Here is a 15,195-nt window from a genome sequence, read left to right on the forward strand (position 1 = left end):
TACACTGGTATTTGATTAAAGCACTGATTAAAACAGAAACGGAAATCAATGATATAGTCATGAAGAACATATTGATTGACACAGTCCTGATTAATTGGAATTATAGAACTGAGCACCTGTGAGATCTGAGCACCTGTGAGATCTGACAAAGAGAACACGGTGGTCTGTGGGTACCCCAGTCAGTAGGGTGAGTGCACTACTGTACTTCTATGTTTAAGTATAACTGAGTAATTAAAAAAGTTAGAAAGTGAGATTCAGTTCCATATGTATATATATGTGTGTGTGTGTGTGTGTGTGTGTGTGTGTGTGTGTGTGTAGAAGGAAGGTAGAAGAAGGTAGAAGGTAGATTTATTGGTCATATTTTAAACCAAGTTTAAAAAACAAAATTACTTTTGTCCTTGATCCTGCTACATCTTTGGAGTTGAAGGATAAGTTGATTAAAATCAGCAGCTACTATGGAAATTTCATCCTGTTTCTTGGGCATGTTGCTGCTGATGGCGTCATTCAATTCCTGCAGTGCATTTTTTGTGTCCAAATGGCTCCCACAAGGTCAGTCCATCCAGTGCAACAGATTGATCCAGGATGTTAGGGGTAAACCATGTCTCTGTGAAGGTGTGCACAAAGCAGTCTCTGATCTCCTGCTGCTGAGTGAGCCTTAATCACATCTCATCCACTCCACTCTTCTGTGACCGGACATTAGCCAGAAGAAGGCTTGGTAGAGGAGAAGCTCTTGGTCCAAGTTGGGTCAGCCTTGCCCTGATGCAGGCTCTCCTCCCTCTCTATGTCCGCCACTTTGATTTTGTTTCTCCTCTCTAGGCTGACTGGCCGCTCGGCACATGCCACCGGTGGGGGTCCTTTTACGGTTTGCTGCATTCAGTCCAAACCCACACAACTTCTCCCGATATTGATAAGTGCTTCTGTATTGTAGAAAAGTCGTGCTTTAGCAGAAGGGGTCATGGTGTCGAAAAAAATAGAATAGATAGCAAAAAAAGTAGCAAGGGTATGGGGAGCTACTGGCTGCTGCATCGACATGCGAGACATTCAGTCGTAAAACTAAAATGGCTACAGAATAAATGATATCCCTACAAGAGAGTGTACAATAGAAAATGTATATTCCCCAAAGAATAAATTCATAATTTCAAATAAAAATAGATTAATAAAATAAAATTGAAATAAAAACATAGGCAGAGGAACATGGAACAATAGTCATATTTCAGGGTTTTCATACAGTGTAATATAATTCCAAAAATCCCTTGAGGTTGGTCCCTTGGCATCTTGTCTGTCAGTAATCCTGGTCAACATGGATTCATATAAGGGAGTTTTTATCATATAATTGACCCTTCTTTCATTTTTGGGAGTTGAGCTGATTTCCAATACCTTAGTATTGTAATTCAGTTGAGTTTTATTTATATAGCCTGATGGATGAGCCTGAGACTGCTGGTGTGTGCTGGCAGCAGTTTCTGCTCTCGGGATGGAGAGCAGAAATAGGTTAACAAAGTCCTGCACTGCCTCTTTGATGCCTCTCATAGTTCTTCTGATGAATAGATGAGGAATGTCACGAAGCGATTGGATTTGATAATAGGCCAGGTGTTCTGAAGAGAATATAATAATATCAGTTATGATGACTATTAGAGCCTGACTGATACCATCATCTTTACAGATCACAGATAGAAAGAAATCCCCCCCAAAAATATTGGTAAATACTAATTACATAAAGATGGAATTCTCAAAAATTTAACTATTTTCGTGATCATAATACAGACTTACCCACACCATACAACCTTAGTGTGTTTTTGTTGTATTCATATATTCTTATTCATTCATCACATCAGTACAAATGTCATTTCCAGATAATTTTACTTTTTGGATAAACTGTCAAGCTGTTAGGATTTTTTTTACTTCTGCTTTAAACTATGAAATAGTAATATTTAGAATTGTGACAGAAATCCAGTCAGTGGTGTAAGGAAGTTACATTGGTAAATAGTAAATGGACCTTCACTTGTATAGCGGTTTTCACCTTGACCACTCACATTCACCCATTCACACACATAAATTCATGCACCAGTGGCAGAGGCTGCTGTACAAGGTTCCACCCGCTACTCAGCTTTTATACATTCACACACACTGATGAAGCAGGCTTCAGGAGCAAATGGGTTTAAGTATCTTGCCCAAGGATACATATTGACTTTAGAAGCTGAGGATCGGACCCCTCCAGTCTACCTCCACAGCCGCCCCATTGAAGCCCAGTTCGTGCTAGCGGTCCCTTGTGCATGCTATCTTGTCACATAATTATATAGACTTGACATTGGAAACCATCAACATACATATTACTAAGAAATCATCATTGCATATTTAATAAAAAATATCAGAGTATAAGAAATTAATCCTTTAATTGAATATTTTTTATTGTTTATTTTTTAGATTTTATAGTTTATAAGCATATCATTTTCTTATCAACTGCGACTCACTATTTTACCATAACCCAACCCACGGGTCTCAGTGCAGCTGCCTGCACTGTCTACATTTACGCCCCTGAATCCAGTGACTGGAGGTCACTGTGCTAGTGTGTTGTGGTGGGTCCTCAACAGAAATAGAACACTGAGTCAAAATATTACAGCAGCTTCTCATCACAAACTCGAAATATACTGATCGAGATGCCAGAAGCCACCTTGTGCATTTGCATTAAACGTCGCTGGATGGCATCAGGTGAGAACGCGGCAGGTAACAACGTAAGTAGTGAGGAGCGTGAGGGGTGGATGGATCCCACAAACCCTTAGACTTGCATGCAAGAGTCCGGTGTTCACTTCCAGTCTGTGAATGTGATGTTTTTTTCTACACCTTACCATGTGACTTCTCCTAATCCTAACCATCTGTGTGTTTGTTGATGTCCTGGCATTGGTTGCCATGTGCTGTTGTTGTCTAACCATAACCACGTTACGGTGTTATCCCTCCATGTGCTTGTGTTGACGTCACAATAACAGCAACCTGGAATGTCTAAAGCAGAGGTAGTTGGACAACTAGATATAACTAGATAACTAGAAACAGAAGTCGTGGAAAGTGGAAAGATGTTATGGTTTGGAATGAGAACATGTTGAATATTAACTTTATTTTATTGTATCTTATTAACTGCTTTAAAAAAGTGCAGCCAAGTCAGACAGTCCATGTGTGTAGTTCATGAATATCTACATTGTTCCCAACACAAATTTGACATTTACTGCATATGTGTTGAAATTAAATATAATTAAATTAATTTAATTAAATTTAATTAATGGTTAACTCCCTCATTTTACCACTGGATGTGAAATAGTTTTTCGTGGTGGTGTTTCTGGCTTTGTTCTCACCTCCTTTCTGAATCAGTGTGATTGCTGGAGTGCATTTAGGATGAATCAGACACAGTGTGCAGAGGAAAGAGCTGCACTCTACAGCACAAGACAACCCCCGCTGTCCTTCTGTAACCATGACGTTATGGTACAGGTATCAAATTAAACATTGTTTAACATTGTTTAGTGATGTGAAAATCACAGCTGTCCAGGGCCACACAAACTAGGTTTATGTCCAACTGAAGGGCAGACTGAAGGAGAGACCACAGTAACATCATCTACAGCTGTCCTAAGGCAGGTCGATTTATTCTCGAAATTTTAAGACTTCATTCTCAATAAATAATAACATTATTCTCAACTTTTCAAAGAGAACACAGATAAGTGGGATATGTTTTGATTGTGAAGAAAGTTTTGAAAATGTGCAGAAATCTTACTGAAAACAAGTGAAAGCTATTTAAGTCCGAGGGGGTTTATGAATTTATCAGTGTATCATTGAGGTGAATAGATGCCACACACAATGATTTTTACAGGAATTATTGTTGGATTTTGCTGTGATAAATGGTTCAATTTTCGGTGACCTTTAAAGAAACCATGCTTTCCAAACCCACAGGCCTGGCAGTTGTAGATTGGCAGTAAAATAAATATGAAATACAGCCATTTAAAATTGTATGCCTGTCCCCTAAAGCTAAAGTAACAAACATGAGTCCCTCCCAGGTGCTAACAAATTATTTGACATGCCTCCCCCTGTTTGCAGCATCCCCTCCCCACTAGTAAATAATGAACTAAGTTATATTTAAATATTCAGTTGTAATCCAGTTCTTCATTATTTTATATATTTTTTTAATGTTATATATTTTCAAAAACTATTATATAGTAACAAAAAATACCCGATTAGGAGTATTCACATTATTTCAGACCCCGATACTAGAGCGCTTGTAATAATAATGGCAATTTGTTTATTCATGATTAACAAGGAACAAGGTGGATTTATTAGTCATTTTTTTTATTTTTTCAATGTTTAAAAACATTTAATTCAAACTTATTATTATTATTATTATGTTATTTATTTTTTGTATTTTTTTATCAATATTTAGGAAGGGGAGGGGAGCATTTTGAGTATATATGAATATACTGGATGTTTTCCCTCCCACTATATATTATAATTAGTGCCTTATTACTTTTCCAAACACAGACTCAATGGAGGGTGGAGGAGTAATTCATGCCCACAGGTGTGTTGACTCAGCAGGGAGAATAAATATGGGAGAATAAATATTTGAAAGCAATACAGAATGCCTGAGAGTTTTACTGCATCATCTTCCAATATATTTGGAATATATTATGAACTATCACCTGTCACCTGCAATTTGTGATTTCCTTTACATAACAAAGACATATCCACCAAAAACTAGTACATTACAGAATGCAGGAGGACCCTCAGGTCCCTGTTTAATATGCATCCCCCTGCCCACATTAAATGGAAACCTACGCCCTTGCGTGTGGATGTGAATCACGTGGCTCGTCTCTCACAGACTGTGACATACTCCCTATATTTCCATTCTTTGTCACTCAGCTTTCAGTGGTTTGCTGCAGCAGTGCGGCAGCACTGCTTTGTTTCTGCTCTGTGCTGCAAGGAAGCCGATTGGATGGCGACGCTGACTGTGGCTCCCTGCTCTCTTATGTGTTTTATGTCTAGCACTCCTGTGACATTTGTAGTTAATTCCACACTCTTAACTGGAAAGGAGGGTTGTAAGCAGCAGCTAAGGCTATTAGAGGCAATGTTGTAACATGGTGCATGGCTATTAATTGTAGTGCAGCCAAGGGGCCAGAAGGAGGCAGAGATGAATGAACAGCGAGGCAGAAAGAACACAGCACAGGGCAACTCTGAATTAATTACAGCTAACCTTGAACATTCAAATGTCCCACAGGACAAAAACAATGACTCATTGTTCATGTGTCTCTGTGTGTGTGATAACATGTTCTGCAGTGTACCTCAGTGTGCAAACAGAGACAGAAAGAGAAGGAGAGAGAGACGTTCTTGATGCGGTTGGCCGTTCCCTCCCTGTATCCTGTATCTCCAGGATCTGTGTTTGGACTCACTCAGGAGAAGCACCAAAGCCAGTCAGACACAACATTTACAACATGTCTGAAGTATACAACACAACAGTTTGTTAAAAAGTCAAAGTACAGCCTGATCTCTCATCCCAACTCTTCACATGTTGCCACTTTGTCAGTGGACTTCCACTTCTACATACTACACTCAAGGTATTCTTCTGCATCTGCTGTTGACGTTGCAGGGTGCTGCCTTCAACACATGCAGTACAGGCAGGGGTCGTTAGGATTATGAGAAGAAGGCACGCTGTAAAAAAAACAACAAAACGTCACATTCAGACAGGAAGCAATCACCACACTCCAGCATGAAAGTCTGAGGTCTGTTAAATCCATCTATCGCTCCTCCTGCCTGCCCTGTAGGAACCGTCCTGCCCCTTATATTATGGCATTACCAGCAGTGTTTCAACCTGATGCCATTTAGTGGACATGACAGGTTCTATCTGGCCGCATTTTCAACTGACGCCGCTCGTCCGTGTATCATGTTGGTGCTGTCCTGACATCTGCAGACTTACGATAACACTGCAAAAGAGGATCGAGTGATTTTGTTAGTAATATTTCCGACAGGGATCTTTTCCCCATCAGGGCTCCTTTCAGGATCACCACCCTCAGCTCATGTATCTTAAGGGCTGCTTTTAGAACTTGACCAACAGAAGCAGCTGTCCTATGAACGATGAATGAAAGCAGTGCAGTTTGAAAATGTGAGTGGATGTTGCTGTGAATGGACAGCAGAGAGGTGAATTATGCTGCAGAAGTGCTTTGGAGTGGTGTTCACTACATGGATGAACAGAGGAGTCTCTCTTAGTTCCCTTCTTATGTCCACATGTACATCATGAGTTTCTGATTTCTGTGATCAGCATCAAACAACATTATCAGTAAAGTATGTGGACACATGCACCAAACAATAATGATGCTTAACACATAGGAACCCCTGAACTGCTGGTGCTACTCAGTCACTGTGACATCGCACCATAACTAATGCATGTCTCTAGGTACTGTGTGTGTGTGTGTGTGTGTGTGTGTGTGTGTGTGTGTGTGTGTGTGTGTGTGTGTGTGTGTGTGTGTGTGTGCGTGTGTGTCTATTTCTGGCCTATGTGTGTGATGGAATAACAACAAAAGAGTGTGAAAACGGAATTTTTTCCAATGAGGGATTTAGTAGTGGTGGTGGTGAATCCTGTCACTCAGTAGGTGTGATATCTCTGTGTCATAAGACCGGAGGTGAAGAGATCCTTTCTTAAAACAAGCTGAATGGAAATGATTGATAACAAAATCTGAGGTCTGTGTTATGTAAAAGGCCTTCTGAAGTTCGCTTTCACTTCAGGGGTCGAACTTCTGCAGTGTAAGCCCTTTAATGGTCCAGTGTGTAGGACCTAGGGAGATATATTTGCAGAGGTAGAATTTGATATAGTATAATTATTATATTGGCTTTAGTTTACATTCACCTGATAATAAGAACTGCTGTGGTTTTTTTTACTTTAGAATGAGACGTTTACATCTTCATAAGGAGCCCATCCTTGTTTATGGACAGTACCATGTTGCCCAGAACAGACAAATCCTGTCTCCAGATAGAGACATTCAGGTTCTAGTTAGCAGCCCCTCCATGACGAGAGCATCAGAAAAACACAGATTTCAAAGTGAACTGCTTTTTTTCAGTGTTTTTACTGGTGTAAATCATAGAACCTGTTGGTTGTTGATAAGAGACCCCTAAAAATAATTCATATCCCAGTAAACCCCTTCCCCTGAATGTCTGGATCAGAAAAAAGGTGAGCACACACAATAGCATGTGGTGACCAAGATGGCCATCTCTGTCATGCCAAACAGTGTTGGAGAATTATTTGTTATTATTTTAAATTTTTCTTGCCAGTTTAAGTCACCTGATCCTTTTTTATTTTTTGGAAGAGTGGACCCCTGCAGATGGTTAAGCTCCCGTTTAGGTCACTTTACATGGACAACAGTTAATTTTGAAACCATATTACACTTTACATGTGACCAAAAGTTTTTATTTAATACACAAATTAATAGAAAAAAAGTTTCTTACCATAGACCAAACATTTAGTTTTGCCATGTTTATGCATTTAAAGTTGGCAACATTACATAAAAATGTTATTAATGTTATACTTAAAATAAAATAACAAATGTAGATTTTTGTGAGTGAAGTGAATTGTTGACAGTTACCATGCTTTCTGCCATTTATGCTTCCCTGAAACGTCATGCAAATGTCACAACTCTGGAGTACTGGGGTAGCCTATCATTGAAATTTCTGAATTTTCCACACGTAGTTATGACTTTGGTGGGCTGTTCATGTGCTCGTAACTAGTAAATATGATATTTCCGAGGAGTACGTGAAGGCAGCATCAGTGCACTGCAGGCATTGAAGGTCCTTTTAATACCAAAACATAGATGGCTGCCCCCCCTTCACTGACCTGAAGTGAGGTGAAGCAAGGAAATCTTTGCTCTTTTTGAAAACGTTTTGGTAAGAACTTTTGTATTGTTACTTATACTTTACTATGAATATTTACTGGACTAAGGCAGCTCATTTTTACACAATATTTTGTATCTTACCATAAAGTAAAATCGCGTTGAAAACGTACATTCTCTTATTGAATATGATGCTGCAAGTATTAATAAGAGACACGCAGGACCGCTGGTGATCTTGGCCGACATCACTGTGAGTGAGAGGCTCATTTAATAAGCTGGCATGAATGTAGTGCAATCATGAAGGGGGTGAAAAAAAGGTTTCAAAGTTAGTCTAAATTTTGGGGGAAAAACTGCCATGACTCATTCACAGGGGTTCGATGAGCTCTGACCTTAAGATATCTGCGTGACAATTTGTTCTTTAGGTATCCACAAGTCTTCACTGTACAGACCTGCCTGCATCATGATAGTGTTATCCAGTTTATGTGATAAATATGCTGTTTTTTTGCATGCATTGTAGAGTTAGATTTTCCCATATTTAAAAAAAAACACGTGTTTGAATATTTCTGCACATTGGGGTCCTTGAATCGTCTTTGAGTTGCATTAATTGGGTCTGACTGGAATTGAGATTCACTGAGCCAAATTTAATCATGATATTAGCCCCCATAGATGCCATTTTATAGGGAGGGAAAGGGAAAGCATATTTTTTTAAACTTGACCTCACTGTATAAATTGACCTATATATTGACCTTTGGGATAATTGCAGCCCCATGAAACTTTGCAGCCACAAACTAGAGACTTCAAGCATTCAGAGGATGGATGGCTTTCCTGAGAATGTTTGTGGGAAATATAAAGTCTATCTTTGCCTGGATAAGGACAGAAAACTGTTTTTCGCTGTACATCTTCTGCATTATTTTTTTTACATTTTATGAAAAAGGCCCATAGACACGTAAATTGTACAAAACAAAAATGTTTTGAAAAATGTTTGACACTGCTGCTAAACCTTTCCCTTTGTCTGCATCAGACATGTTTCCGCCACATTTTTCAATCATTCATTTTTGTCTGGAAGAAACAGTCCAGCTGGTTATGCCAACAGTCCCTTCTCAAATTACGCTTTTAAATGACAGTTGCATACACACAATTTAGAGACACTATGTAAAACCTGGATCTGTCTTTAGCCATCTGCAAAAATAAAACAGTACAGAGTAGAGATGGCAAATTCGAAACTTTTAAATGTTTCAATACTTTTAAACCATTGCTTTGAAACGTTTTGAAGCGTTTCAAAACCTGTTCGCTCTACATTGGCATCTACTGGTAGAAGCTTCAGGTGCTCTTTTAATAGTTGATGTTACTCCTCATCATCAAGACAGCACAAATCCCTCAGAGCATCTCCACTCAGAAAAGCTAATAGAACAGGTTACCACCAATTTACTTCTCCTAACACACACACAACCATGCAGGTGGGTTTATTCAGGGCAGCAGACAGTGATAGTACTGTTAATGCTTGGGTGTGTCTTCCTCCTCCAGAGTCATCCTGGAGTCTAAATATCTTATGAGCTTCTTCACTAAAGCATGAGAGCAAATGGAGTGGCTAAGAGCTTTTACACTAACATGCTAAAGATACCTGTGTGTGTGTGTGTGTGTGTGTGTGTGTGTGTGTGTGTGTGTGTGTGTTAGCATTAGCCAGCAGCACTCATGTGAAAACCCACGAGGGTTCCACATGGAAAGAAGTGCTTTTTGAAGAGAATAATCAGCCACTTAGACAATACACCAAGTAAATATTACTGCCTCAGTTGGCTAATCAAGAGCACTCAACACCTCGTACGCACAGAGGGGAAGTCGCCTTCAGAGCTTTCTGTCAGAGAACACTTTCTTTTCATTTTAACCATGCAGCCTTATCACCAGAATACATGTTCACATTTTACATTTCTACAAACCACAGATACGTTTAATTTACACTCTATTTGGTAGTGAATATGTTGAAACTTTATGTTTCAACAGCGCTGTGATATTTTGGCTTTAAGGAATACCTTGACAATTTTCTACTAGCTTTTTATATTTTTTATTTTATTTTTTTATTCGATTTGATTTTGAACACGTAAAGGAAAATAGAGAAATGATTTTACAATAAGCAGACAGACAACAACAACAAAAAATATTTACAGACACTAAAAAACATAAAGCAATGATAAGTTGGTTTACATATTCAAATTTACCAGCTTCCTTATTTATTTTTATTAACCATCTTCCTTGTTGAACAATGTATTAAAGCAATGTGAGTAGTATGTGTAGATGAACTGTGGTAAACTTCCCTCCATCTAACCAGTGCCTACATATCCCCCATCCCCATACAGCGAAACTCTGTCGGATGACAAAAGAATCTCTCTGTCAAACTCTCAAAATCCAATCAAACGGTAAAACTAAGCTTCGCTGATCAAATATAAGATTCTGTTCCTGAGTTGTTTATTTTTCACCTCAGATGTTTTCACAAACATGTTTTAGCTTACCATTTAACTTGAATACCAGATCGCTGGCCTCTTTCATTTCACACAGACCAGTCCACATTACATCACCTACCACCGGCAGCATTTATTGATCACTAGGGCATGATGCATTCTGGCAGTTGTAGGTTTTCTACCTTTGAGCAAAAGTGTCCTTTTTATCTGTTTTCTCTGGTCATGTAGCACCAATTTCAAAAGTATGTGCATCTTGTTCCTGCATTGACCGCCTTGTTTTATGAGAGCCTTCTTGTTATTGGTGAAATGCTTCTTTAAAATGCCCATTTATTGTGTCTAAAACAGCTACTGGAATTGCAGTGATGTTAAAACAAGACAATCACATTTTTGCTGCATTATCTCTGCTTGAAAAACAATGTGTGGTCGCTAAACAACACTCAGGTTTTAATTTTTGGTGTTTGTTGGTTTTGAACAGTGGTTGCAGCTCGTTAGCAGTCTCAATCAGGTGTCACGCCATCCACCATCCCCTCCACCCCCAGATGACAAAGTCAGCTCATATATTACTTAAGTTTAGGAAGTGATATACAGTATCAGTATATGCAATGTACAAATATAACATATCTGCAGTTTGTAGAAAAGTACAGTGCCAAGATTTTTGTGGTTACTTTTGGTGACTGGGCTGAACCATTTTCCCTCTCCTTAACCTTAAGGGCATTCTTTCCCAAAAGGCAAACTTCTACCAACAGGCGATCACACACACACACACACACACACACACACACACACACACACACACACACACACACAAAAGCTCAGACTGACATGGATGAAAGCAAACACCTCCTGCCACACACATCGACTCAGACAACCCAAAAGAGAGCAGACAAACACACACACACATTCTGAGGTCAGAGGTCGCAATAGTTTTGACTAGACATTCCTCCAGTGAGGCATCATGGGATTAGATCATATGTTTAACAGATAGCCTTTGGCCACAGAGTCTTCAGGCTTGTGTGAGAGCCTGTGGTTGTGCTAGCTGTGTACTGGTCCAATCTGTGTTTAGATTAGGGGAATAAAGTGCTTTATTAGAGTGTGTGCTCTGCGGTATGGAGCTCTGATGAGGGAGCTTATTGCGGGGGATGTGGTGCTGAGTGATAGCAGACATGGTGGGTTTGTGCATTCTATAAAAATGAACTGTAACTTTAGAGTGTCTGAAAAAATAAGAAGAATCCAAAATGAGACCTCCTGCTTTGCAGAATAATTGTTGGCATGTGGAACTGAAATTAAAGATGAGGTCATTAGTTTCACTGAGGAGTTCAGCAACACTTTTCGTGCGACTCCTGGTTTTTATGCCACATTGAACTAAACTGCTGGGTATGTGTGATCAGCTTTTCTCAAGTCAGCTCATTCATTAGCTTTTCCTCTGAAGCTATTGTATCCCAGCAAACTGCTTACCAGTAAGTTTTTAGGTGTTCAAAGATATTAGAGATACTGTATTTTGAACAGATTTTTAGTAAAATTGACAAAAACAAGAGGCTCCTCGGACTGCAGCAGCAAGAGGCAAAGCAGTTGGTAGTGTGTAGGCGCGTTTCCATTACAGATTTGCAGAAAACTTAGCGACATTTTGAAAATGTTGATAAATGATGATGTCAGGACCACACTCACATCCAAGTGAAGCTTTTAGCTACAGCTACAGTGCAAGCTTTCACAGCCCACTGATCAGGTAGATAGAAGAAACTGAAGCACTTAGTTGGTATATCATCACATTTCTTTCACAAAAGGCCGTCCTCAGCACTGACTGACATGTCCAACTGTAGTGTGTTGTAAGATGGCATCAGCAGGTGCCAGGGTGTTTTGGAAATAACATGCATGAGACAGTCTGCCACAGCTTATCCTGGCTGCTACACCTTAGTTTCTTTTTTGTGTACACAGAGTGACTTGTTCAGAAATATGAAAAACTCTACAGCTCACAGTCCCAGCAGTATGTGGCAGAAGAACACAGTGGGCCTCATTCCCTAGAGCAAATACTGAGTTAAAAAAACAAATGCCCAAATGGTTGCTTTTCTCATTAAGCTTGGTTGATTCTGTAGTTAACTTGATACTATATCTCCACCAATACAGTTAATTTGCACAATAATGTGAGTGACATTTGGTCTCACCTCGTCTTTACAGTTTGCACAAGCTAGCAGCAGACAGGAGGGACGAGTCAGTCAACGAGTTTGTAAAGATGAAGACTTGTTACTCCAGAGTTATTAAAAAAAGTTGTTCAATCTCAAACAATTGATTCATGACTCGCACATCACTACAGGTCACATGATGTGTTGGTGCATTGCAGTGGCAGTGGTTTTTGTACAATAACATCCTCAGGCTACTTCTCTCTCTTTCTTCACTATTTCACTCCTTCTATTGAGTACTTGTGACAACAGAGGGAAACGACAGTGAAATCTCTCGTTATTCTGGTTGAAAATAGAAGGAAATGGTGTGCTGCTGCAGTGAAAAAGATTCGTAACCTTACTTTGTGTTGCATGATTTTTTTGCATTGGTTGTACATTACAACCAGTTGTATTCAGTCCATGCTGTGTCTGAGTAATGAGAAATTATTTATTATCATTTCTTTTGTCATTTTCTGATTTAACATACAAGTGACTTTACAATTAATAAATAAAACACAAATCTATTAGGCAAACAGCAAACAAACAAACACCAATAATATTGTTTCTGGCAACTTTACAAGTGTAAATTAAGATTATAATAAAAGATGATGATGATGATGATGATGATGATGATGATGAATAAATAAATAAATATACTATAGATCATACTAATAATAATACTAAAATTAGAGGGGGTTGTAGAATGTCAGTTATCACGTTAAAAAGTGACATGGCTGGTTGGCAGCAGAGTGGGAGTGATCCCAGCAGTACCCACTGAGGGAAAGTGAGAGATAAATGGCTCCTAGATCAGCTGAAATATTTCTTGCTTGCCATTGTGGAAATAACTTATTTTGTCAAGATGAATAAAGCTCATCAAGTCAAGTACCCAGCTGATATGAGTAGGTGGAAGGTTTGATTTCCAATTTAGGAGAATCAGCCGTCTAGCTATTAGAGTAGAGAAGGCGAGGGCACCCTCATGAAGATTTGAACATTTTGTGATTTTTGGGGACAGGCCAAGAAGTGCAATGAGCGGCCAGGGGCTGACTGCAAAGTCCAACACTACTGACAGAGAGGTAAACCATATGTAGCAGTGTTGCTGGTGCCTGGCTACATCTATCACGCGTAGGATCTATATCTGACTTTAGTGCCATAAGAGATAAATAGAGAGTTAAATAAACTGTCTCTGTCTTTGTCACCACCAGGAGTGATCTATACCACTGATGTGTTGGACCGCGAGACCAAGGACTCTTATTGGCTAACGGTGTATGCCAGTGACCACGGCGTGGTTCCTCAGTTCGCCACAATCGAGGTATTCGTCCAGGTGGAGGATGTTAACGATAATGCCCCGCTGACCTCAGAGCCGCTGTACCGGCCCTCAGTGCCCGAGAACTCCCCGCGGGATGTTTCTGTGATCCAGATCCAGGCCCAGGACCCTGATGCCGCACCCCCTGCTGCTGGTGACAGACTCAACTACCGCATCATCAGTGGGAACCCACAGAACTTCTTCACCATTAACACCCGTACTGGTGAGTAATGTTGTGTGTGAGTCTGTGTGGGTGGAAAAGGCAAGTATGACAACAAATCTGACCCTTTATTCACTTCATGTTGGATGGAGTGAACTCGTCCATTGCTGAAATCTTGTGAGAAGGCAAATTGTAGTGTGTTCCTCACCAAAACACAAATGGACATTTATAAGTAGGTTTATCTTGCTAGCTTAGATGCAATGCACAATAAAAAGAAAGGGAAACTGACTATGGATGAGAAGATGGATGGACAAATGTGAGAAAAACTACAGTGGCCCTGAAGTGCAAACCACCACAGCAAAACAGAAAACACACATTTGGTGAGACTCAAACCCAAGCAGGTAGGTTTGAATTGGACAATGATTCTTCATTAGTTATTGGATGCACTGTCAGTTCTTCCTCTTCTTCTTTTGGATTTGATAATATTGGTGTCATCCTCACATGCTTGAAGCACAGTAGGGTAGGACTTGTTACAAAACCACATACTCAAATCACAATATACTATATAAAGTATAATATTTACTTTTATGTTTGGATTCTTTCCACTTTTATTGCAACTGCTGCACAGCAATTTCTCTCTGGATTAAGAAAGATTTATTTTATTTTATAATCCCAACCTGTAAGAGGCAGCAATAAACCACAAGTAGGTCTGGGCAATATGGGCTGAAAATTATTGCTATATTTATTAACTATATCTCGTTACACAATATCTTTCTTGATATTTTTAAATCTCCTCAAAAGGACTTCATTAATGCTAGAACAGGTAGACAGAATCGAACAATGCCTTAGGCCTGTGCTAATGACATTAGCATGTTGTATTTGTTGAGAGAACATGTCTACCATTAGACAGTTATTTGTCAGTGAACCTTGTGAGCTATAATGATGTCCATTTGTGTACTTGCATTTGCTATTGTGGCTATTACGCCCTGAGTAGTGGTTGTTTTAGTGTGTTTTGAATCAAACTCTATAGCAATTTGCAGAAACCCCACCAGCCACTAGTGTTTTGCAGGTCTTACATCTGGAAAACACTGTGTGCATGAGCAGCATGTGACGACAGCCTCGCCAAACTGCAGCATCTTGCACACTCATCATGTTCACACTGGCAGCATTGTGGCTGCGACCAGGCTGTGTGCAGGGCTGCCTGCTGCTATGAGTTCTGTATTTCCACATTTATAAGCACATATACCACTTATTTTAAGTTGTGCAGCTCCTGCAGCTATAA

General features: G+C 39.6%; 1 protein-coding gene across 8 annotated transcripts in view; it reads left to right on the top strand.

Annotated features, from left to right (window-relative positions):
- Positions 1 to 15,195, top strand: part of LOC121942862 (protocadherin Fat 3-like) — a 297,480-nt gene that overhangs the window by 137,836 nt on the left and 144,449 nt on the right. For all 8 annotated transcript variants that reach the window (XM_088079386.1, XM_088079389.1, XM_088079392.1 and 5 more), the window contains one exon: positions 13,653 to 13,976. In XM_088079386.1, the coding sequence (XP_087935512.1) occupies positions 13,653 to 13,976 (324 nt within the window). The remainder of the gene's footprint in view (positions 1 to 13,652; positions 13,977 to 15,195) is intronic.

Source organism: Plectropomus leopardus, chromosome 6 (assembly GCF_026936395.1).
Source record: "Plectropomus leopardus strain MGB_pleo_1.0 chromosome 6, ASM2693639v1, whole genome shotgun sequence".
Taxonomy (NCBI): Eukaryota; Metazoa; Chordata; class Actinopteri; order Perciformes; family Serranidae; genus Plectropomus; species Plectropomus leopardus.